Source organism: Hyla sarda, chromosome 1 (genome assembly GCF_029499605.1).
Source record: "Hyla sarda isolate aHylSar1 chromosome 1, aHylSar1.hap1, whole genome shotgun sequence".
NCBI lineage: Eukaryota > Metazoa > Chordata > Amphibia > Anura > Hylidae > Hyla > Hyla sarda.
Window position 1 is genome coordinate 414,076,326 of NC_079189.1, and position 23,606 is coordinate 414,099,931.

General features: G+C 42.8%; 1 protein-coding gene across 2 annotated transcripts in view; it reads left to right on the plus strand.

Moving 5' to 3' along the window:
* RBM19 (RNA binding motif protein 19) overlaps positions 1 to 23,606 on the plus strand; it is a 97,050-nt gene that overhangs the window by 69,398 nt on the left and 4,046 nt on the right. For both annotated transcript variants that reach the window (XM_056528765.1, XM_056528764.1), the window contains exons 19-22: positions 3,947 to 4,026; positions 6,785 to 6,840; positions 16,221 to 16,337; positions 18,107 to 18,212. In XM_056528765.1, the coding sequence (XP_056384740.1) occupies positions 3,947 to 4,026; positions 6,785 to 6,840; positions 16,221 to 16,337; positions 18,107 to 18,212 (359 nt within the window). The remainder of the gene's footprint in view (positions 1 to 3,946; positions 4,027 to 6,784; positions 6,841 to 16,220; positions 16,338 to 18,106; positions 18,213 to 23,606) is intronic.

Here is a 23,606-nt window from a genome sequence, read left to right on the forward strand (position 1 = left end):
CCTCCCAGTTTCTGCACCCCCATTCTGTCCATCTCCACCCGTTCCAGAACTCCTACAGTGCACCCCCAATCCCCAGGGGAGCTGGTGGACTCTGATTCGGATCCTTCCTCTGACTCAGAAGAGACTTCCCGCATGTCAGATATGGTGGACAGTCTGGTGTCTGCACTCAGGGACACCTTCCATCTACAGGACCTAGGAACTTCAGGTGCAGTCCCTGAAGTCTCCTTCCGCCGTGCTCGTCTGACACCCCAGGTTTTCAGTCCTCACACTGAATTTGACAAGCTGTTAGAGGTGGGTGGAAGCATCCTGATAAGCGCTTTCACGGGACTAAGAAGCTCCGGACTATCTTTCCCTTTCCTCAGGACCTGGTTTCAATGTGGTCTTCTACTACAGTGGCCCCTCCTGTATTGCGGCTGACTAATTCCACCACCCTTCAACTGGCTGATGCAGCATCCTTTTAAGACCCCGCAGATGAGCGCATTGAGAATTTGGCAAAATTCACCTTTGAGGTAGCAGGCCCTGCTTTGTCACCAGATTTTGCCTCCACTTGGGTATCCAAAGCCCCCTCTGTTTGGGCTGGTCAGTTGCGCCAGGGGTTTATGACATGTGCGTCCCCCAGCGATTTAGCAGTTCTAGCGCAGCAAATCGCTACTGCCGGAGACTACCTCTGCTCGGCCTCCTTGGAGTCGGATCGCTGCACTGTCTTGGCCTCTGGCAATCTAGTGGCTCTTTGGCGCTCCATGTGGCTGACAGCTTGGAACACCGATGCGGCCTCTAAGCGTTCCCTTACTGAACTTCCTTTTCTGGCATCTCGTCTCTTTGGCAAACACCTAGATGAGATCACCGATGAGGCTACCGGGGCAAGAGCTCCCTCTTGCCCCAAAATCGTACACTCCGTTCAGTCTCGCGGCAGAAGATTTCTTCCTTTTGCCCCTATCATTTCTTGGGCGGCCAGGACAAGCCGGCGGCCTCAGAGGATAGGAGGGCTTCTTGGAAGTGGGGGGCCGTTCCAACTGCCCCTCTTCCAAATCCGGGACTTGCAAGCCCCCCACTGCCTGAGGTTGTGCCCCCATCTGAGTCTTATCCTTGGGTGGGGGGGGGGGGGGGTTGGCTTGTCCCTCTTTGGGGACGTTTGGCTTGCACAAGTTCAGGATGTTTTGATTTGAGAGGTTGTTTCCCAGGGCTATCAAATAGAATTCTTTATTCCCCGGGATTGTTTTTTCCAGTCTCGCCCTCCTCGATCTCCCGTTCTTGTTGCAGCTTTTCAGGTGGCCTTTTGCACCCTCCTGTCTCAGGGCTTAATTGTGCCAGTCCCTCCTCAGGAACAGTTTTCAGGGTTCAAGGCGGCACAGTTCACCCCATTCTCCATTTGAAAATTCTGAACGGTCATGTGTGACTTCAGCATTTCCGGATGGAATCCCTACAGTCAGTAGTTGCCTCCATGGATCTGGGGGGAGTTCCTCTCCTCTGTGGACATACGGAATGCCTACCTGCACAATCCCTATCTTTCCTGCCCACCATCTTAGGTTCGCTTCGGGCTGGTGACCGCACCTCGGGTCTTCACCAAGACACTGGCGGCAGTGATGGCTCTCCTACACTCTCTGGGTGTCTCTGTTCTCCCCTATCTGGAGAACCTACTCAACAAGGCGCCCTCTCTAGAACAAAATCGGGTCAGCCTCAACTTCATGCTACAGACCCTCCGCAATTTCGGTTGGATCATCAACCGTGCAAAATCCAACCTGTCTCCCTCCCAATCCCTGGTGTTTCTCGGGATCCACTTCGATACGGAAGTGGCTCGCCTCCCTCTTCCGGAGGACAAGCTCCGGGACCTCTTGTCAGGGATTCGCTTACTTTGGCGGCCGGGTCTGATTCCCGTCCGCACCTGCATGTCAGTTCTGGGTGAGATGGTGGCCTCCATGGAAGCGGTCCCCTTTGCCCAATTTCGGTACCATCCTCTCCAGTGGGCCATCCTATCTCCTTAGTCCACTGCGGGATCTGGCTCCCACCCAGAGTTTGCCACTCCCTCCTTTGTTGGCTTCGGTCCCCTCTCCGGGAGGGTCAGTCCTTCCTGCCTCTCCATTGGCATGTCATGACCACGGACGCCAGTCTCCTCGGCTGGGGAGGTGTATTTCGGGACCAAAATGTTCAGGGCCGTTGGATTCCGTTGGAGTCCGGTCTCCCCTTCAGTGTCCTGGAGCTCCGGGCGATCTTACTGTGACTTCTTCACTGGAGTCGCCTGCTTTGGGCATTCCAGTCCGGGTGTAGACTGACAACGCCACCGCAGTGGTATGCATCAATTGCCAGGGTGGCACCCGCAGCTCGGCGGCCATGAGGGAGGTTTTGACGATCCTCTCTTGGGCGGAACTTCACGTTCCGGCCATATTGGCAGTGCACATTCCTGGTATCAACAATTGGGAGGCGGACTTCCTGAGTAGCTCCACCGGCGACCCGGACGAGTGGTCCCTTCACCCGGAGGTCTTCGATCAAATCTGTCACCGCTGGGGGATCTCCTGTCCTTTTTGCAATCGGGGCTGGAGACGTGCCTTGCCCTCAGTTCCATCAAGGGGCAGGTATTTGCACTTTCTGTCCTTTTTCCAAAGCCCTCTTGCATTCAACCTTCATGTTCACACTTTTTTTTTTTGCAGGGCGTGGCTCACGAGGTTCCTCTGTTCGGGTCCCCACTTCGCCTTGTGACCTTTATCTAGTTTTGGATGTTCTTCAGGGCGCTCCGTTTGAGCCTCTGGGCCAGGTTTCCCTTCGTTTCCATTCCTGGAAGATGGCCTTCCTTGTTGCAGTCACATCCATTTGCCGTCTGTTGGAATTGGCTGCCCTCTCTTGTCGTTCCCCTTTTCTGGTGATCCACCAAGAAAAGGTGGTTCTTCGGCCTGTGCTTTCCTTTCAACTTAAGGTCGTGATGTCTTTTCACTTGAACGAGGAGATCGTATTGCCGCCTTTCTGCCTATCCCCTTCTCATCTGCGGGAGCATCAGCTTCACATGCTGGACTTGGTTTGGACCTATTTGTTGGTCACTTCTTCCTTCCGGCGGGGTGACTCCCTGTTTGTGCTCCCCAATGGGCGGCGCAAGAGGCTCCCGGCCTCTTAGGCCACTATCTCCCTGTGCAAAGATCAGGTGCCCCCCTTTAGAGTGACTGCTCACTCCATCCGTGTGGTGGGGGGCCTCCTGGGCGGTCAGTCACGGGGCTTCGGCTCTACAGGTTTGCAAGACTACAACTTAGTTTTCTCTGCATATTTTTGCCAAGTTTTACCGTGTTCATACCTTTGTGTCCTCCAACGCAGGTCTGGGCCACAGGGTCTTGCAGGCGGCAGTTTAGACATCTGCCTGAGTTCTTTTCTGTCTGGGATATGGTCTTCCCTCCCCAGGGACTGCTTTAGGACGTCCCATGGTCCTGTGTCCCCCAATGAAGCGCTCGAGAAAAGTAGATTTTTGGACTTACTGTAAAATCTTTCTTTGAGCTTCTATTGGGGGACACAGCACCCACCCTTCGGTTTGTTTGTGCCCAGACAGTTTTTGCCCCTGTGGTGTGTGGGGGAGGGGGGGGGGGGTTTGTGGTCGGTTCCCTTCTTGTCTGGGTTTGTATACAGCCTGTCCTTTCTTGGTCGGTTCTCCTTCTGCTTTAGGACAAAACTGAGTTGCTCAGTCAGGAGGCGGGTATATCCTGTCAGCCTCCTAGCGGCAAGCAGCATATACCCATGGTCCTGTGTCCCCCAATAAAAGCTTCGAGAGAGATTTTACGGTAAGTCCAAAAATCTACTTTTTAAATATGAAAATACATTTTGAAAAATAAACAGAATAATCCAAATTTTAACTGTGAAAGAGCACTTACCACTATTGTGTACAACATTGATTTCACTTTCCTTTTTGTGCTGTTGAATATTTTTCCATGTAAAAGACAAATTGCCTGCTTAGGTTATATTTCTGTTTTAGGTGCCCTTCTGTCTATGGGCTTTGGATTTGTAGAGTATAGGAAACAAGAACACGCACAAAAAGCTCTACGACAGTTGCAGGTATGTTTTTTTAGTACACTTTGTGTTGTTCCTGCTGTATATGCCATGTTATGTTGCTTCATTTTGATTCCTTAGACAAGCTGTTACTTGATTGATCGCTTGCTTCAAACTAACTTCTTTTTATAGTAGTTGAACAGGGCTACTCCTATCTAGAAATCAGTAAAAGTATCAGTGGTTGGGCTTGGCCACTGGATAGGCCATAAGTCTTAGATTGGTCTAAGTGTCTGTTATAGCCCTTTTAGACTACTTTGTTTAATGGCAGGGTCTTTTTAATAGGTAGACTGGTGAGTATGTAAAAAATGTTACTTTAGTTTTGTAATTTTCATAATTGTACAATTTAATGGTTTCATGTCTATATGCAATCCTGTTATTGTAAATCATATATCAAATGTTATTTTTGATAATAAAAGTTTTGATTAACCAGGGTCTTGGTGGCTGGATTAAAAAGGGCACCAATGGCAATTAGTGGGCTTTTTGGCGTGGATGATGTGCTATTTTTAAATTGTATTTTTTATTATACAGTTACAATGTATTTTTTAACTTCTGTTTTTATATTCAAAGGTGTACTCCAGGATCTCAAAACGTATCCCCTATCCTAAGCATAGGGGATAAGTGTCAGATTGCGGGACAGTCCAACCGCTGGGACCCCCACGATCTCCTGTACAGGGCCCTGGCAATCTGCAGAAAGGGGGCTTGTCGACCACCGAACGAAGCGACTGCCAACATGCCCCCTCGATACAACGCTATGGGAGCCATAGCGCTGCATTGTGGGGGCATGTCGTCTGCCGCTACATGTGGTGGTTGACACACGTCCTTTGTGCAGATTGCCGGGGAGGGGGGTCAGCGGTCGGACACCCCGCGATCTGGCACTTATTCCCTGTCCTTAGCGTAGGGGATAAGTTTTCAGATCCTAGAGTACTCCTTTAAGATCTTTGGAGGGGAAATCTTCCTGCTGGGATATTAGTCACTGGTAGAGCTGATCTGGGACTAAACTTGCAAGATATCTTATACCAAAGTAAGCCAAACCCGCCGCCTCTAGCCCTACATTTACAGATGTGTGGACTTAAGGCCCAAGAGCATACAGTCATGGCCGTAAATGTTGGCACCCCTGAAAGATTTCTAGAAAATGAGGTATTTCTCACAGAAAAAGATTGCAGGAACACATGTTTTGCTATACACATGTTTATTCTCTTTGTGTAAATTGGAACTAAGCCAAAAAAGGAGATGGACTTGTAACCTTGAGATTGTTGATGTTTTTCCACCATTTTGGATCTCAAGTCCTCAGACAGTTCTCTTCTCCTCCTTTATATTCCTCAAACCTGTTACTTGCCCCAGGTGAGTTTAAAGGAGCATCACATGCTTGAAACAATCTTATTTTTCCACAATTTAGAAAAGGTGCCAATAATATAGTCCAGACCAAGTTTGGTGTGACATTAGGTCCAATTTTCTTTTTTTTCCTCCCTTTTTTGGTTTGTTCCAATACACACAAAGGGAATAAACATGTGTATAGCAAAACATGTTACTGCAATCCTTTTCTGTGAGAAATACTTCATTTTCTTGAAAAATTTCAGGGGTGCCAACATTTATGGCCATGACTGTATATTTACAGTGGTGTACTCTTAAATTATAACTATCACCAACAAATACTTGATATAATGTAGATAATACCATTATATGGTTATTTGTAATATACATTGATTAAAAAATGTGTATATTTTTGGGTGAAAAAAATGCTGTCCCTGCAGCTTTTGTCTGTGTGTGTCTATGAGGAGTCCAAATACAGGAAGTGAGGGTAGGAGATAGCCTTGTGGCTCGGCCCTTTATTACTTTAGTCTGCGTAAATTATTTCAGCTTTTCAAGGGCTTTGGTTGCCTGGAAAAGTCCGGGATGGCAATCTTAGGTCTCTTAGGACTGTATCCACCTTTTCCAGGCAACTGAAGCCCTTGGAAAGCTAAACTAATTTATGCAGACTAAAGTAATCAACAGCCGAGCTGCGAGGTTTGCTATGAGCCAATTCACTGTAAGTTCGCTCAACTCTATTAGGAGAAGCAGAGCTCTGTGCAGGCTCCTGGCTTGTCAATCATCTTGCTGTGTGATCCAGGGGCGTGTCATAGAGCCTCAGTGTGCAGAGCCCTGCTTGTCCTCCCACACTTCCTGTGTTTGTACTCCTCATAGACACACAAACAATAGCTGTAGGGGCAAAAATATACAATTTTTTTTAACCAATGTATATTACAAATATACATATAATGGTATTGTCAACAAAAACATTTTATGTAATGTAGATGACAGGTACACTTTAAGTCCCAAGAGCATGCGATATGTAACATTAATGTCCACCAAATGTAATATACCAGTCACAGAGGTGGTATAGCATCCCTTGATACAAATCTGGTTTCAGACAGCCACTCTAGGGGGGAGCTCATATGAATTTATATAACCAGTATTGAATCTAGTATAAAAATCTATACTATTGAGACCTATATATTTTTTTTTATTGGTGTGGTGAGCTGCTATACCAAATTGTTTTCTAGATCTCCAAAAATCTTTATACAGTGAAAACCCCTAGTGATTGCTGCAGGAATTTGCAGTGGCAGAATTTTTTTTTTTTTTTTAACCCTCATTTGACAAATGCTTCTGCTTAGAATGTCCACTTCTGCCAGTGGTAGTTTGATCGTTTCTACTGGCATTTGGAGTAACAAGAAGCAGGGTCACATACAAATCTGTGAAATGTATGTTCTTTGTTTTCTTCCACTAGCACATTACTGTTGATGATCACCAACTAGAACTTAAACTATCAGAACGGGTGCTTAGGTGAGTCTTCTATTTGTAATTGCCTCTTTGGATATGTGTTATCTGTACCAATCCTGAAAAATAATTATATGACGAATATAGATAAAACAAGTCCTTACATATAAAAGTAATTAATAAAGATTTGCTGGGAGCTGTAAATCACTGTCTATGTAGAGGACAGGAGCTTCTTCAGGGTCCTGTACAGGGAGCCGCCCCCATCTAGTGTCCAAAGGAGAAGCTAACCCTGGCACAGGTAAAGAGTAGTATAGAACATATAGTACCTCCCTGTACTGTATGGGGCGCTACCAGACAGGAATTCAGTGTATATGCTTTAGTAATACAGGTGTTTTACCAGTGAAATGCCCATTCTAATTGGTCAGTTCTTTCAGCCATTGACACGTTTCACAGATCTGGACGGTCTGTAGCATTGAGTCTGAGTCTGGTTTCAAGTTACAATGGTCCAGAAAAGACTATTGTATGCTGAGGCCATTTTTTTATTTGCTTTTCTCTCATCTCCCACTACCCACCCTTTCCCACCCCCGTCAAGAGGGAACGGGGAAAAAGAAAGGAAAAATTCCTAAACCAATACCAAAACACCCCATCTACTTTAACCACTTAGACCAAGTTTTTACAGGTTTGCGAGTCCCTTTAATTGATTACCTAGCTTTACAGTACTCCAATTTCCAAATTTTTTCTACAAAAGAAATCCATGCCCCAAAGTCTGGTGATTTTTACACCAGCCAGACCCTCAGAATACATATTTTTGCCATTATAAAGAGTCTTGCTCTAAGTTCAGAGTCTTCTGTGCCCCAATCCGCCCCTAAGATCGCTTGTCGAAAAGTTAGAATATACTGATCCCCTATAACACCCTTTACTTCCAAATATTCCAAAATCTTTTTCCGAAATTTCTTGAAGACCACCCAATCCCAGATAATATGAAAAAAATCTGCATCATCTTGCTCACATGTTGGACATTTCGCATGGCTCCAATATTTTAACTTGTTAAGTGTTTTTGGGGAGTAATAAAGGTTGTGAATACACTTGAAGTAAGTTATCTTAAAATTCATACCAAACGGAAGAGACCCTAGGTTTTTGATCATGGCCACCCAGTGTTGAGTTTAGTTAAATACCTTCCTGTTCCCATTTCAGCTTGATTCTATCCTCTTCTCCCCTTCTCTTCACCCTTCTAAGCCTTCTATATATATTCACCATATTCTTATTCCCCTGCACATTTTCATAAATCCAGTTTATAAATTAATTGTGTTCCACCTTAAGTATTTATCTCTCCCTAATTGCCCGATCTGCAGCACATAGCTGCATATACAAAAAAAAGTGCTTATGACTTATCTTAAATTCCACCACCAACTCTTCAAAACGTTTCAGTTTGCTATCCCTATAAAATTGATGGATTAGTGTTATCCCTTGTGACACCCAAAATCCTTCCCAGCTAATAGTGTCAAACTCTTTTTAAATTCCTGTTGTGAAATATCGGAGAGAACAAAAAACTTCCTTTAACACTCATACAATTTCTGAGCCATTTCCATGTTTTACTTAACAACTCCAAGTATGTAAACCTATTTCCCAGCACTCCCTGGTGACCCCCTGTATCCAAGAAAGCAAAAATATCCACAAATACCTATTGATTTGCATACAATATTCTATTATTTGTGAATCCTGATTTTGAATCACCATGTTAATAACTCTTGATAGCCTAAAGTCTGGCAATCCTAGTCCCCCATCCAGCTTATCCAGACAAACCAGTCCATATTTTAGCCTGGCCCTTTTCCTGCCCCAAATTTATTTACAGTGGACTCAAGGATGTTGAACCAGGCAGGCTTTATTCAAACTGGGGATGTGTTAAAAAGATAAAAGATAAAAAATGTAACAATCTTTGAGAAAATCTTGGTATTTTTCTCTCATAGCAGTCTATGGGAGTGAAAAAACAATACAAGCCATGTGGATTTTAACATTGGTGTTTTTGCAGCGTTTTTTTTTCTTTTTATGTAAACGATCTATGATAACTATCTTTATAGATTTTCGTAGGGTGCCATTAAAAAAAATTAAAATGTATACAGTAGGGGTGCCTGAATTTGTAGGAAAGAATAGCCGCCGATGATATAAAACAAGCGAACATGATATTAAAGTACCTAAAATAAAAAAAAGTGTAAAACACATACATTAAAATTATATTACACAAAATAAAATCTTAAATTACATATTTTAAAAAAAATCTGACTTGTTCGCTAGTTTTATATTATCGGCTATTATTACCATTCTCCATTCCCAAGGAATTGTTCCGTTTTTTCTTTTTTTTAAATGGTACCCTAAGAAATTTCTTTAAAAAAATAAATAAATAAAATAAAAAGTTCCACAGAAAGGCAAAACGCCAGAAAAACTCAGTGAAATTTAGTGGCAGTTTTTCTGGCATTCCACCCTCAGTGGAATTCTAGCCTTATGTGCATGGACTGCTTAAAGGAGAGCTGCAGAATAGGGGAGAAGTATCCAATCACAGGGGGTCCAAACGCTGAGACCCCCATCGATCTCCTGTACGGCGGCTCTCCCCGTGCAGGAGGAGTGTCCGCCACAGCACGACGCCACGGATCTCTATGGGAAAGGCTAGGATGCAGCTTTTGTGCATCCCCGCCTTCTGCCGCATTTCTGCCATAGAGCTGTATGGGGGGGGGGGGGGGTCGTGTCTGTCAACCTCTTAGTGAGGTTGACCACATGAGCATTAGCCATGCAGAGCCGCAGCAGTGCCGGTCCCGGTACTGGAGATAGTGGGAGGGTCCCAGTGGCCAGACTCCCATGTGGATAGGGGATAAGTGTCTATGGCTCCTTTAATACGTACTCCTTTAATACATTATCAGTTGGGGGGGGATTGCTCTTGCGCCTGAGAACATGTGGAAGAGAAAAATCGAAAATGTGTTCATGTTTGGAGCATGGCATTTGAAGTATAGGTATTCTCCTGAAAAATTTACCAAACCAGAATGTGTTGGGTATGTACACAGGACAAAATATACTTCAGTAAGTGCTATAATATTATATTGATGTGGTATCTTCTAGTGTGTTTGGAATAGATGATTTGGGATAAATTGGTAACTTGAATCTGCAAGAAACTGTAATAGCAACTTACTTTAGCTAATTTCTTGTGGAATAATGCTCAGTTCTCATTCATATCCATTGCAAATTGCATTGCATTGCAAAACAGCCCTTTCTTAAAGGGGTTATCCAGGAAAAAAAACTTGATAGATATATATATATATATATATATATATATATATATATATATATATATATATATATATCTCAACTGGCTCCAGAAAGTTAAACAGATTTGTAAATTACTTCTCTAAAAAAAATCTTAATTCTTTCAGTACTTATGAGTTGAGTTGGTGTTTTCTGTCTATGTGCTCTCTGATGACACCTGTCTCGGGAACTGTCCAGAGTAGAAGGAAATCCCCATAGCAAACCTCTTCTACTCTGTGCAGTTCCCGAGACAAGCAGAGATGTCAGCAGAGAGCACTGTTGTCAGACAGAAAAGAACAACTCCACTTCAGCAGCTGATAATTATTGGAAGGATTAAGATTTTTTAACCCCTTAAGGACCCAGCCATTTTACACCTTAGGAACCGGCCATTTTTTGCACATCTGACCACTGTCACTTTAAACATTAATAACTCTGGAATGCTTTTAGTTATCATTCTGATTCCGAGATTGTTTTTTCGTGACATATTCTACTTTAACATAGTGGTAAAATTTTGTGGTATCTTACATCCTTTCTTGGTGAAAAATCCCAAAATTTTATGAAAAATTAGAAAATTTAGCATTTTTCTAACTTTGAAGCTCTCTGCTTGTAAGGAAAATGGATATTCCAAATAATTTTTATTTTTATTCACATTTCCAATATGTCTACTTTATGTTTGCATCATAAAATTGACGAGTTTTTACTTTTGGAAGACACCAGAAGGCTTCAAAGTTCAGCTGCAATTTTCCAATTTTTCACAAAATTTCCAAACTCACAATTTTTCAGGGACCAGTTCAGGTTTGAAGTGGATTCCCATTATAAAAACTGCAGGACCCCATTATAAAAACTGCACCCCCCAAAGTATTCAAAAGGACATTCAGTCAGCGTTTTAACCCTTTAGGTGTTTCACAGGAATAACAACAAAGTGAAGAAGAAAATTCACAATCTCCATTTTTTACACTCGCATGTTAATGTAGACCCAATTTTTGAATTTTTACAAGTGGTAAAAGGAGAAAATGTATACTTCAATTTGTAGCCCAATTTCTCTCGAGTAAGCACATGCCTCATATGTCTATGTAAAGTGTTCGGCGGGCGCAGTAGAGGGCTCAGAAGCAAAGGAGCGACAAGGGGATTTTGGAGAGTACGTTTTTTTTAAATGGTTTTTGGGGGGCATGTTGCATTTAGGAAGCCCCTATGGTGCCAGAACAGCAAAAATCCCCCACATGGCATACCATTTTGGAAACTAGAGCCCTTGAGGTACGTAACAAGGAATAAAGTGAGCCTTAATACCCCCCAGGGGTTTCACGACTTTTGCATATGTAAAAAAATAAAAATTTTCACTAAAATGTGTTTCCCCCCCAAATTTCACATTTTTGCAAGGGTTAATAGCAGAAAATACCCCCCAAACATTGTAACCCCATCTCTTCTGAGTATGAAGGTACCCCATAAGTTGACATGAAGTGTACTATGGGTGAACTACAATGCTCAGAAGAGAAGGAGTCATATTTGGCTTTTTGAGAGCAAATTTTGCTCGGGGGCATGTTGCATTTAGGAAGCCCCTATGGTGCCAGGACAGCAAAAAAAAAACACATGGCATACCATTTTAGAAACTAGACCCCTTGTGGAACGTAACAAGAAATAAAGTGAGCCTTAATACCCCACAGGGGTTTCACGACTTTTGCATACGTAAAAAAAATTCACTAAAAGGTGTGTTTTCCCCCCCAAATTTCACATTTGTGCAAGGGTTAATAGCAGAAAATACCCCACAAAATTTGTAACCCCATCTCTTCTGATTATGGAGGTACCCCATAAGTTGACCTGAAGTGCACTACGGGCGAACTACAATGCTCAGAAGAGAAGGAGTCATATTTGGCTTTTTGAGAGCAAATTTTGCTTGGGGGGCATGTCGCATTTAGGAAGCCCATATGGTGCCAGGACAGCAAAATAACCCCCACATGGCATACCATTTGGGAAACTAGACCCCTTGAGGAATGTAACAAGGCGTAAAGTGAGCATTTACCCCCCACTGGTGTCTGTCATATCTTTGGAACAGTGGGCTGTACAAAATTTTTAATTTGCACAGCCCACTGTTCCAAAGATCTGTCAGACACCAGTGGGGTGTAAATTCTCACTGCACCCCTCATTACATTCCGTGAGGGGTGTAGTTTCCGAAATGGGGTCACATGTGGGGTTTTTTTTTTTTTGCGTTTGTCAAAACCGCTGTAACAATCAGCCACCCCTGTGCAAATCACCTCAAATGTACATGGTGCACTCTCCCTTCTGGGCCTTGTTGTGCACCCCCAGAGCACTTTGCGCCCACATATGGGGTATCTCCGTACTCGGGATAAATTGCGTTACAAATTTTGGCGGCTTTTTTCCCCTTTACCTCTTGTCAAAATGAAAAGTATAGGGCAACACCAGCATGTTAGTGTAAAAAGTTTATTTTTTTACACTAACATGCTGGTGTAGACCCCAACTTCACCTTTTCATAAGGGGTGAAAGGAGAAAAAGACCCCCAAGATTTGTTAGGCAATTTCTCCCGAGTACGGCGATACCCCATATGTGACCCTATACTGTTGCCATGAAATACGACAGGGCTCCGAATTGAGAGCGCCATGTGCATTTGAGGCCTGAATTAGGGATTTGCATAGGGGTGGACATAGGGGTATTCTACGCCAGTGATTCTCAAACAGGGTGCCTCCAGCTGTTGCAAAACTCCCAGCATGCCTGGACAGTCAACGGCTGTCCGGCAATACTGGGAGTTGTTATTTTGCAACAGCTGGAGGCTCCATTTTGGAAAGAGTGGTGTACCAGACGGTTTTCATTTTTATTGGGGAGGGAGGGGGGCTGTGTAGGGTTATGTGTATATGTAGTGGTTTTTACTTTTTATTTTATTTTGTGTTAGTGTAGTGTAGTGTTTTTAGGGTACAGTCACACGGGCGGGGATTACAGCGAGTTTCCCGCTGCGAGTTTGAGCTGCCGCGCAAAATTAGCTGCATTGCAAACTTGCAGCCTGATACTCACTGTAAGCCCCCTGCCCATGTGATTGTACCCTGTACATTCACAGGGGGGGGGACCTCCAGCTGTTGCAAAACTACAACTCCCAGCATGCACAGTCTCAGTGCATGCTGGTAGTTTAGTTTTGCAACAGCTGGAGGCACACGGGTTGGGAAACACTGAGTTAGGAAACAATGTTTCCCAACCAGTGTGCCTCCAGCTGTTGCAAAACCACAACTCCCAAACATTCTCAGGCATGCTGGGAGTAGTAGTTCGGCAACATCTTTAGAGCCAGATGTTGCCGAACTACAACTCCCAGCATGCTTGGAGTTGTAGTTTTGCAACATATGGAGTACTACAGTTTGCAGACCAGGAAGTAACCGCCATTTCAGCAGGCATCCGGTTCCGATCCCTGCCCGGCGCGCGGCAGGGACCGGAAAACGCCAGGACGTACGGGGACGTCCTGGGTCCTTAAAGCCCAGGGTGCGTGGACGTCCCCGTACGTCCTGGGTCCTTAAGAGGTTAAGAGAAGTGATTTACAAATCTGTTTAACTTTCTGGAGCCAGTTGATATATAAAAAATAAAAAAAATTCCTGGAATACCCCGTTAACCTCTTAAGGACGCAGGGCGTAGCTGTACGCCCTGCGCCCGGTATTTAAAATGGGGTCACGCAGCAACCTCGCATCATACCGAGTCGGTCCCGGCTGCTAATGATAGCCGGGACCCAGGGCTAACAGCGCGCGGCACAGATCGTTGTGCCGCGCTCTATTAACCCTTCAGATGTGGCGATCAAAGTTTATCGCCGCGTCCAAAACTAAAGTAAAAGCTTCCCGGCAGCTCAGTCGGGCTGATTAGGATCAGCTAGGACGTGAGCGGAGGCCCCCTTAACTTTCTCCATCCCGTCCGATCGGCGTTTGATTGCTCCAAGCCTGAGCTACAGGCTTGAGCAATCGAGCCCCTAGAATTCTGATATATGCAAAGCTATGGCTTTGCAGGGATCAGGGTAAAAGATCAGTGTGTGCAGTGTTATAGCCCCCTATGGGACCTATAACACTGCAAAAAAAGTGAAAAAAAGTTAATAAAGGTCATTTAACCCCTTCCCTAATAAAAGTTTAAATCACCCCACTTTTCCCATAAAAAAAAAAAAAAACTGTGTAAATAAAAATAAACATATGGGGTATCACCGCGTGCGTAAATGGGCAAACTATAAGAATATATAGCTAATTAAACTGCACGGTCAATGGCATACGCACAAAAAAAAATTCCAAAGTCCAAAATAGCGTATTTTTGGTCACTTTTTATACCATGAAAAAATGAATAAAAAGCGATCAAAAAGTTACATCAATACAAAAATGGTACCGAGAAAAACTTCAGAACACGGCGCAAAAAATGAGACCTCATACCGTCCTGTACGCGAAAAAATAAAAAGTTATACTGGTCAGAAGATGAGAATTTTTAACCTATACATTTTCCTGCATGTAGTTATGATTTTTTTCAGAAGTATGACAAAATTAAACCTATATAAGTAGGGTACCATTTTAATCGTATGGACCTACAGAATAAAGATAGTGTCATTTTTACCGAAAAATGCACTGTGTAGAAACAGACGCCCCCAAAATGAAATTTTTTCTTAAATTTTGTTGCACAATGAATTTTTTTTCTCTTTCGTCGTGGATTTTTTGGTAAAATGACCCATCATATGGATTTTTAGGTGCAAAATTTAGAGAGTTATGATTTTTAGAAGGTGATGAGGAAAAAATGAAAATGCAAAAACGGAAAAACGCTGAGTCCTTAAGGGGATAAAGGGAATCAGTCAGCTGCAAGTCACATTACAAACGCCTGGAGAATTGTAATTCCAGACTTAGATTAGTTAGATAATAATACTCAGGCCTCATATATAACACGTTTGTTGGTGTAAAACAGACGATATGTAATGGCATATACGTGTAAAACAACAAGATGACGTTATCCTACACACTCCAATCGGCGTGCATAAAATGCATATATATAAAAATACATACATAGCATATTTGCAGCACTCACAGTAAACATCAGGATGAACATCAGAAGAACACAGAAGACCTAGCATTGCTCGCTAGCAGAATGACTGACTAGATCCAAGTGCTCTGAAATTTGCAGAGAAGGACAAATGGACAACATTTACAAAAGCGGCCACTTAGGCATGATTGGACCGAAACGCTGCAAGTGACCAAAGCTCTTCCGGTTCTCTCTCTACGCCTGTTTGGGGGGTTATGGCAACGTGCATGACGTAGGTAAAAATGTCCAGAATACCAAATAGGGAGAGAGATTGTAGCGCAAAGTGGCATCAAATAAACTGGAAACAGGCCAAATAGGGCAATGCGAGGTCTAATAATGGAATACATGGAACAGAAATTGCTTCAAAAAGAGAAAAAGATATACATAACATAAATAGATCTGATGGAGGTACCTTCTGCATGATATGGATAAATGAGCATATTATATGAAAATAACAGATATTAATTGCGAATTAAACCTGAATAATAGTGTTAAAAAAATATGGTTGAATACAAGATAACAAAGCCTACTGCAGTGTTTCCCAACCAGGGTGCCTCCAGCTGTTGCAAAACTACAACTCCCAGCATGCCCGGACAGCCGTTGGCTGTCCGAGCATGCTGGGAGTTGTAGTTTTGCAACAGCTGGAAGCACCCTGGTTGGGAAACGCTGACCTACTGTAATGGGCATGCATGATATCAATGAAATCACGGTCATGAAATTCATTGGCATGTCGTGACACCCTGAGCTTCTCAAAGCTATGATTTGCCGTTAATCCAATGCTTGTTGACACTAATGACACTGGATGATGTACAGGTTGTTGGAAAAATTCTCCTTGGTGGCATGGCTAGTAAAGGTTGTTGCTCTGTGCACAATATTAGTACACTCTTTGCAAGGCTTTTAGTTACATCGAAAAGCCCCTACTGGCCCTTGTTTCTTGGTGGTGGTCTTCATTTCCTCCTGTCGTAGTAGACTCTGGGCCTACGCTGTGCTTGGTCACGGATGTTTCTATTTAGGCTAGAATGGTAATTTATATATTGATGATTTAATATTTTGTATATAAGGCAAGCACTGTTCTGGGGCTTAGACATAATGAATAATTAATTTAAATTATTTTTTTTTTTCAGACCAACAGTGGCTACCGATCGTAAGAAACAGGTCAACAAAAAGCAGAAGAGCTCAAAGATTCTTGTCCGAAATGTTCCTTTCCAGGCTACAGTGAAGGAAATTCGAGAGCTCTTCAGGTCAGTGGCCAATTTACAGCATCTTGCATTGTTAAGAGGTGGCCACCAGGGGGAGCTCTGGCACTGTCTTTCTGCAGTGTGATCTGAGATTTTGTTAAGAAGCGAGGTATGTGTGGAGATTCAAACATTAGTATGCAACGTGTAACCTTACCTACATCTTGTCATCTTTTCACACCCGATTCTGTATATTGTGTTAAGCAGTGAATACTATCGTACCTATTGGGATTGAGTGACCTTGTGTTTCATTCATGTCACAATTTGGCATCACTGCAGTGTTCACGCTTGACTATCTTTGTTTTTCTGTGTGTCCTTGGTATGTACCATAGACACATTGTGCAGGCTAAACACTATTTCTAAAAAAAAAAAAAAAAAAAAAATCTCTGGAGCTGATAGTATCTTTTGAGGTGTACAGGATCTTTTGTCTTGATGTCTTGGTCAGTAATGCTTTTCTTGTAAGAAAAACATTCCTGCGAGAATTTAATGCATCCTTTATTTGTTTTCTTATTTTCTGTAATAGGATTATTGTCTGTAGTCAGAACCCTAGGTGAAGGAGAGACTTTGACCTGGGGGAAGTTAAATGTGGTCTCGCACATTCCCCAAATGTCTGCCTTATGTTGGTTGTAATAGTTAAATGATGGCTAAAAGGTTAAGGACACCTTCTAAAAAATAAAAAAAATATTTTTTTTTTCCTTGCTTTGAACTTTTTCTTCATTGGGGGTTTTTGTTTCTTGCTTTTTGCTTCTACAGTGTGCTGTTTGAGCACACATCACATATATATATATATATATATATATGAGTCTCCCCTGCAGACTACCTTTTATTTACTTTCCTACAGCCTGTGAGCTGTCCTCCAAGGTTTCTCTCACCTTGTTTTCTATTTGAGCAGGTCTGTAACCCCTCCCCTCCCTGTTGTCCTCCCTAACTCTGAGAGCAGAATGTCATTTGATGGACCCTGTTCCTCTTTGATGTTGCCCATGGTGTTTGGGCAGCATAAAACCACTAACTGGTTTGGCTATGTTCACACGGCAGAATTTCTGCCAAATTTGACTGCTTATTTCATTGAATTGGGATTCCGCTGTCCCATTAACACAGCACAATTTCCAGCAGAAATTCTGCAAAACCATTTAACATGTCTTTTTAAAATGTTGATGAATTCCCGGAAGAATCCTATTAAAGTCAATGAAGCTTTAAATTTTGGCAGAATTTTTAGTTTTGAGCACACAGAAATTCTGCAGCATGCTTTTGCGGAACGGAATTTGAACAGAATCAAAGAATTTCATGCCATGTGAATATAGCTTTCGGATGAAAAACATAGAAGAGGAAGATGATTTGTTGTAGGCGGAATCATTATGTACAGCACTATTATGTTTATTGTTAAATTGGCCCTAAAGGCCAGTGAGCTACAATTTTTTAAATTTTGGGGCTGGAAAGAAGAAAAAAAAAAAAAGTTATACATACCCAACATCCTGCTGGTACCAGTGCAGCTCCTTTTGCAACTATTTGTGGTCACCTGATTCTTGTCTCTCTTACCTGCTTCCGAGATGAGATATAGAAGCAGGACCTTCCCGCTTAGGCCAATGGTTGGCTGAGCAGGAAGAGAAGAGCATCAGGGGACCTGCTTGGAATTGGAGTAGGTAAATATAACTTTTTTTTCTTTTAACCTGCCAAAGTATTATTTAAAAATAAAATGTGGCACACTAAAACACCCCTTTTAGGATTCTGGATACAACATTACTTTCTTTGCTAACGTTCCTCTATATTCAACACAGCACTTTTGGGGAACTGAAAACTGTCCGTCTGCCTAAGAAGATGGCCGGCACTGGAGCTCACCGGGGTTTTGGCTTTGTGGACTTTGTAACAAAACAAGATGCAAAGGTGAGAACAATGCACTAGTAGGACCCATTACATTACACTATTTTGCATGTTCTGTATGAAATCTAGACCTAAAGTCTGTCTTGCATTTGCAATCTGACATGCAAAGACATGAAAATACTGTAGTTTTGACACTCACTAATACTTACAGGTCCTATCCGATGCCGTGTTTGCACCTCTTCCAGTTTTTATTTAGCAGTAGTTTTGATAGCCTTTTGTGCTGCTCAGTTTCTGTATCTCCGCTCATGCATCCCTTTTTGTCCCCTCCAGACATGGGGATCCTGCTTTCAGCCCCCTCTTAAATAGCTGTTTTCACACTGCCTGTTTCCCAATTAACAAGTGATGCATCTGTGTAAATAAACAGGCGGAGGGGGGGGAAGCTTTAGATGCTTTTTATGTTGATCTGCATCCTCCAATTACGTTCTCATTTGTACTCTTGTATTCTCAGGTCTGGTAATATTTGGCTCACACTGTGCCTCGACCTGGTCGCTATGTCTTAGCAGGCTGTTCTAGCACAGCCCGTGGTACTAGACACAACCTGACACAACCTGTGACCCAGGAAACAGAGATGACTTTTCTTTTACATACACAGATATTTATGTGAGAGCAGGATTGGATCGAGGGGGAGAAGCAGCACTCCATGGTGTATATAGGCTTATATGTTTTGGAACAGGATTTGGAACATAGGAAGTCTTCAAGGCACAGATTCCATGGAAAAGGTATAGAAAGTAGCTTTTTCATCCAAAAAAAAAAAAAACTACTTTCACAAATCCATATAGAAAAATGCAGTTTATCCAATCTGTGTCAGAGTAGTCTGAGAAAGTGTTTAGTTTTTTTGGGAAATAGAGCTACTTTCCATACCTTTTCAAAGAAGACTCCCTATGTTATTCTCTATGGTGGTATTCTAACAAAATGCAGTTTATCCAGAGAAGTGTTTCCCATCCTGCATGCCTCCAGCTGTTGCAAAACTGCAATTCCCAGCATGCCCGGACAGCCTTTGGCTGTCCGGGCATACTGGGAGTTGTAGTTTTGCAACATCTGGAGACACCCTGGTTGGGAAACACTGAACCAGGGTATTACAATACCACCGAAGTGAATGTGACTTTTTGAAGTTGCTTTCACATTCTGTTAAAAAAAAAAAAAAAAAAAAAATTTAAATAAATCACATAACAAAAAAAATCCTGCTAGGTGAATTCAAAATCCACAGCATGTCCATTTATACCACGGATACACTTCAGATTTGAAGAAGATTTTACCCATTTACCTTTTTTTTTTATTTTTTTTATTTAATGTAAATTATTCACAGATGCCACAAGAAAAAAAACGACATGTTGGCGCAGACTTGCCACTCCAGATTTAAGTGCAGAAATAATGTGAATTTGCTACTGCGAAAAATCCTTAGCATTTCCGACGAAAGTGCAAAAATAGCCTGTACATGCTAGAAGGGATGTTTTTGAGGGTGTGTTCACATGCTCTTTGTTTTTGCGGGTTTTCCGCTCCGTATTTGAAAGGGGCGGGCTCTTCTCGGCTGTCCATAGCAGATTGTCCGTGGTGTAATTTACGCTGCAATCCCTACTGACTTCAATGGGGCTTGCAGCGGATTTTCCGCAGTGTAAATTCCTCCGTGGATAGGTGAGAAGAGCCCGCACCCTTTCAAATACGCAGCGGAAAACCCATAAAGAGCGTGCGAACGCACCCTAAAGGCGTTATCCCAAATTAGAAAAAACAGTTTCTTCAGAAATATGGCATCACACCCGTTTCCAGGTTGTGTGTGGTATTGCAGCTCTATTTCATTGAAGTGATTGGAGCCAAGTTGTAATACCACACATAACCTGAAGACACATGTGCTGCTGTTTTTCTGAAGAAATCAGTTGTGTTTTTATTCCTGGATAACCCCTTTAAGTCAGTATTTGACCCAGTAAAGAGCCTTGCAACATACAAGGAGATTTTCCTCCAGCTGGTTCTCCTTTGAAGGGAATTCTGGTTTGGCTAGAACCCCTAGTTATGGTTCAAGGTTTTTTCACAGATTGGACATGATCTACAGGAAAGATAAGGAAAAAGCAAACTTGGTCATCTCACTATCCTTTGGTCTAATGGCTGCAGAATCTCCAGTGTGTGACATGGATAGCTTTTGGCTGATCTGTCTCATAGCCTAAGAACCAGGTTAAAATCTGAAATGTATAAACCATCTTTTTTTGCTTTTTCCTGACACGTGTGCTATTTAATTACATTTATTTCTGCACTTGTCTCTATTTCTGCTTTTATGCCTTTATTCCAATAAAGAAATGAAGGTTCTTCAGCAAGGAGCTGGCTATTCCCCTTGTCTTCTGGACTAGGTGGAGCTGGAGACAGTTTTCTTACTACTGGAGGAGAGCTAATGTGCAGGACTTTCTGGGGGAGACAACGAAAATCCTTTTTACCTGCCCTTACAGACTGTATCGGCAGCCTAAGTAGGACTCTCTTCCATTCCTAGGAGTTCTGTGGAGATTTAAAGGGGTTATCCAGGAAAACTTTTTTATATATATCAACTGGCTCCAGAAAGTTAAACAGATTTTGTTAATTACTTCTATTTAAAATTTTTTAATCCTTTCCATACTTATGAGCTGCTGAAGTTGAGTTGTTCTTTTCTCTGATGCTCTCTGATGACACCTGTCTCGGGAACTGTCCAGAGTAGAAGCAAATCCCCATAGCAAACCTCTTCTACTCTGTGCAGTTCCCGAGACAAGCAGAGAGCACTGTTGCCAGAGAGAAAAGAACAACTCAACTTCAGCAGCTGATGATTATTGGAAGGATTAAGATGTTTTAGTAGAAGTAATTTTACAAATCTGTTTAATTTTCTGGAGCCAGTTGATATAAAAAAATAATGTAAAATAGATAACCCTATATATCATAGAGCCCAGCTTCTCTGCCTCTACCATATTCTGCTTTCAGAACAGGCAGCAAAAGTCTCCTGACAGTTTCACTTTAATCTCTGTGCTCTTTATAGATATACAATATAATGGCTGTATGTTCTTGACTAGAGATGAGCGAACTTACAGTAAATTCGATTCGTCACGAATTTCTCAGCTCGGCAGTTGATGACTTTTCCTGCGTAAATTTGTTCAGCCTTCATGTGCTCCGGTGGGCATGAAAAGGTGGATACAGTCCTAGGAAAGAGTCTCCTAGGACTGTATCCACCTTTTCCAGCCCACGGGAGCACCTGAAAGCTGAACTCATTAATGCAGGAAAAGTCGTCAACTGCCGAGCCGAGAAGTTCAAATCGAATTTACTGTAAGTTAGCTCATCTCTTTTCTTGACTCATATGACATTTTTACATTTAGGTGACCTCTATTTTAGTATTTTTTTTTCTACTGTACAATATCCTCATCTTTTGGTACACTCTGTTTATTCTGTTGCTTGGATGAATCTGTTTGCAATCCAGCTGGTTTGAATATCATTAACCTATGTTTTAGGACTTTTTAGGATGTTTTAGGACATTTTGTATCTGTTGTATTCTAAATATAATGGGAAGAGTTTCAAACCTGACAGTGCCAAAAAATATGAAAAACTTTTTAGACACTTTTGCACCTTAAGGTGACAAGGCTTTCCCCAAAGGGGGTGTGGTGTAGGTAAAAGGGGTATGGCAAAAAGATGCCTCAAACTAAGCCTGGCCCCAGACTAGTGACGTTGCCTTGATGATGACGCACAGGGACGTTAATGCGCTGCGAATGAACATCCCTGTGCGACATCATCAAGGCAACGTCACTAGTCCGGGGCCGAGCCCCCTCCGGTGAAAATGGACAGCCCGGAACGACTAACCCTCCCTACCGGACGGTCCCTGCAGCATAGATGGCCTGAACCAGCTCACCCTTCCTTCCCACTGAGGGGAGGTGAGTAGAAAACTGAAGGGGGGTCTGGATGATGACAAAAGCCGCAGTGGTCTTCAACCTGCGGACCTCCAGAGGTTTCAAAACTACAACTTCCAGCATGCCCGGACAGCCGATGGCTGGGAGTTGTAGTTTTGCAACATCTGGAGGGTCGCAGGTTGAAGACCACTGAGAAGGGATTGACAGGCGGAGAGTTCACTCTAGTATAAGCCGAGGGGGGGGGGGGGGGCGTTTTCAACACGAAAAATCGTGCTGAAAAGCTCGGCTTATACTCGAGTATATACGGAAAATTAAATATGTGCGTGTGTGTATATATATATATATATATATATATATATATATATATATATATATATTATACATACACACACACACACACACACACACACACACACACATATATACACCACACACTCATACACACACACGCACGCATAGATAATCTAGATAGATGTATTTATAATATCTCTTATCCAAGCTATCTGTATATCAGTATTGAGCCGGTTATAGTATCTAGATGTCTCTTCAAAATTGACATATTCTCAATGCCTCTGGATCTCTAGACCATAAGAGTTTGTATAAAGATGGTTTACCTCTCTCGTTGATTTTAAAGCGCTTTAACTTTACCATAATCTAGTGCCAGTGAGTCCTTTCATACCCACATGGCTTCAGATCAGGGAGACTGCTCCTAGAATCATATACTTTCTCACAAAGTTATAAGTTGACTATAGAGAAATACAGGTTTTTACATGCTGTGGTGATGGTTGCTAAATTGCTACTAAAAGAGAAATGTGGTGCCGTATATAGTGAACAAATGTGTTTTTATTAATGAGTTTTTCAATTTCGGGTTCAGTTTTTTTCTTTTTTTTTTCTTTTTTTTTTACGGTTTTAAGATATGTATTTACTGTAAATGAAAACATCCTCTTTTTTATTATCAGGGCACAAGTCCAACAAATACCCAGGCTTGTTATCATATCATTGAATTACAGTTGTATATAGTACCGTATATACTCTAGTATAAGCCGAGTTTTTCAGCACGATTTTTCGTGCTGAAAACACCCCCCTCGGCTTATACTCGAGTGAACTCTCCACCCACAGTGGTCTTCAACCTGCGGACCTCCAGAGGTTTCAAAACTACAACTCCCTGCAAGCCCGGGCAGCCTTTGGCTGTCCGGGCTTGCTGGGAGTTGTAGTTTTGAAACCTCTGGAGGTCCGCAGGTTGAAGACCACTGCGGCCTTCGACATCATCCAGCCCCCTCTCACCCCCTTTAGTTCTGTACAGTACTCGCCTCCGCTGCTGCAGGACTGTCCGGAGAGGAGGTGGTCCGGTGGGATAGTGGTTCCGGGCTGCTATCTTCACCGGGGAGGCCTCTTCTAAGCGCTTCGGGCCCGGCCCCAGAATAGTCACGTTGCCTTGACAACGACGCAGAGGTACGTTCATTGCCAACGTCCTTCTGCGTCATCGTCAAGGCAACGCCTCTATTCCGGGCCTGCAGCGCGGAGAAGAGGCGCCCCCGGTGAAGATAGCAGC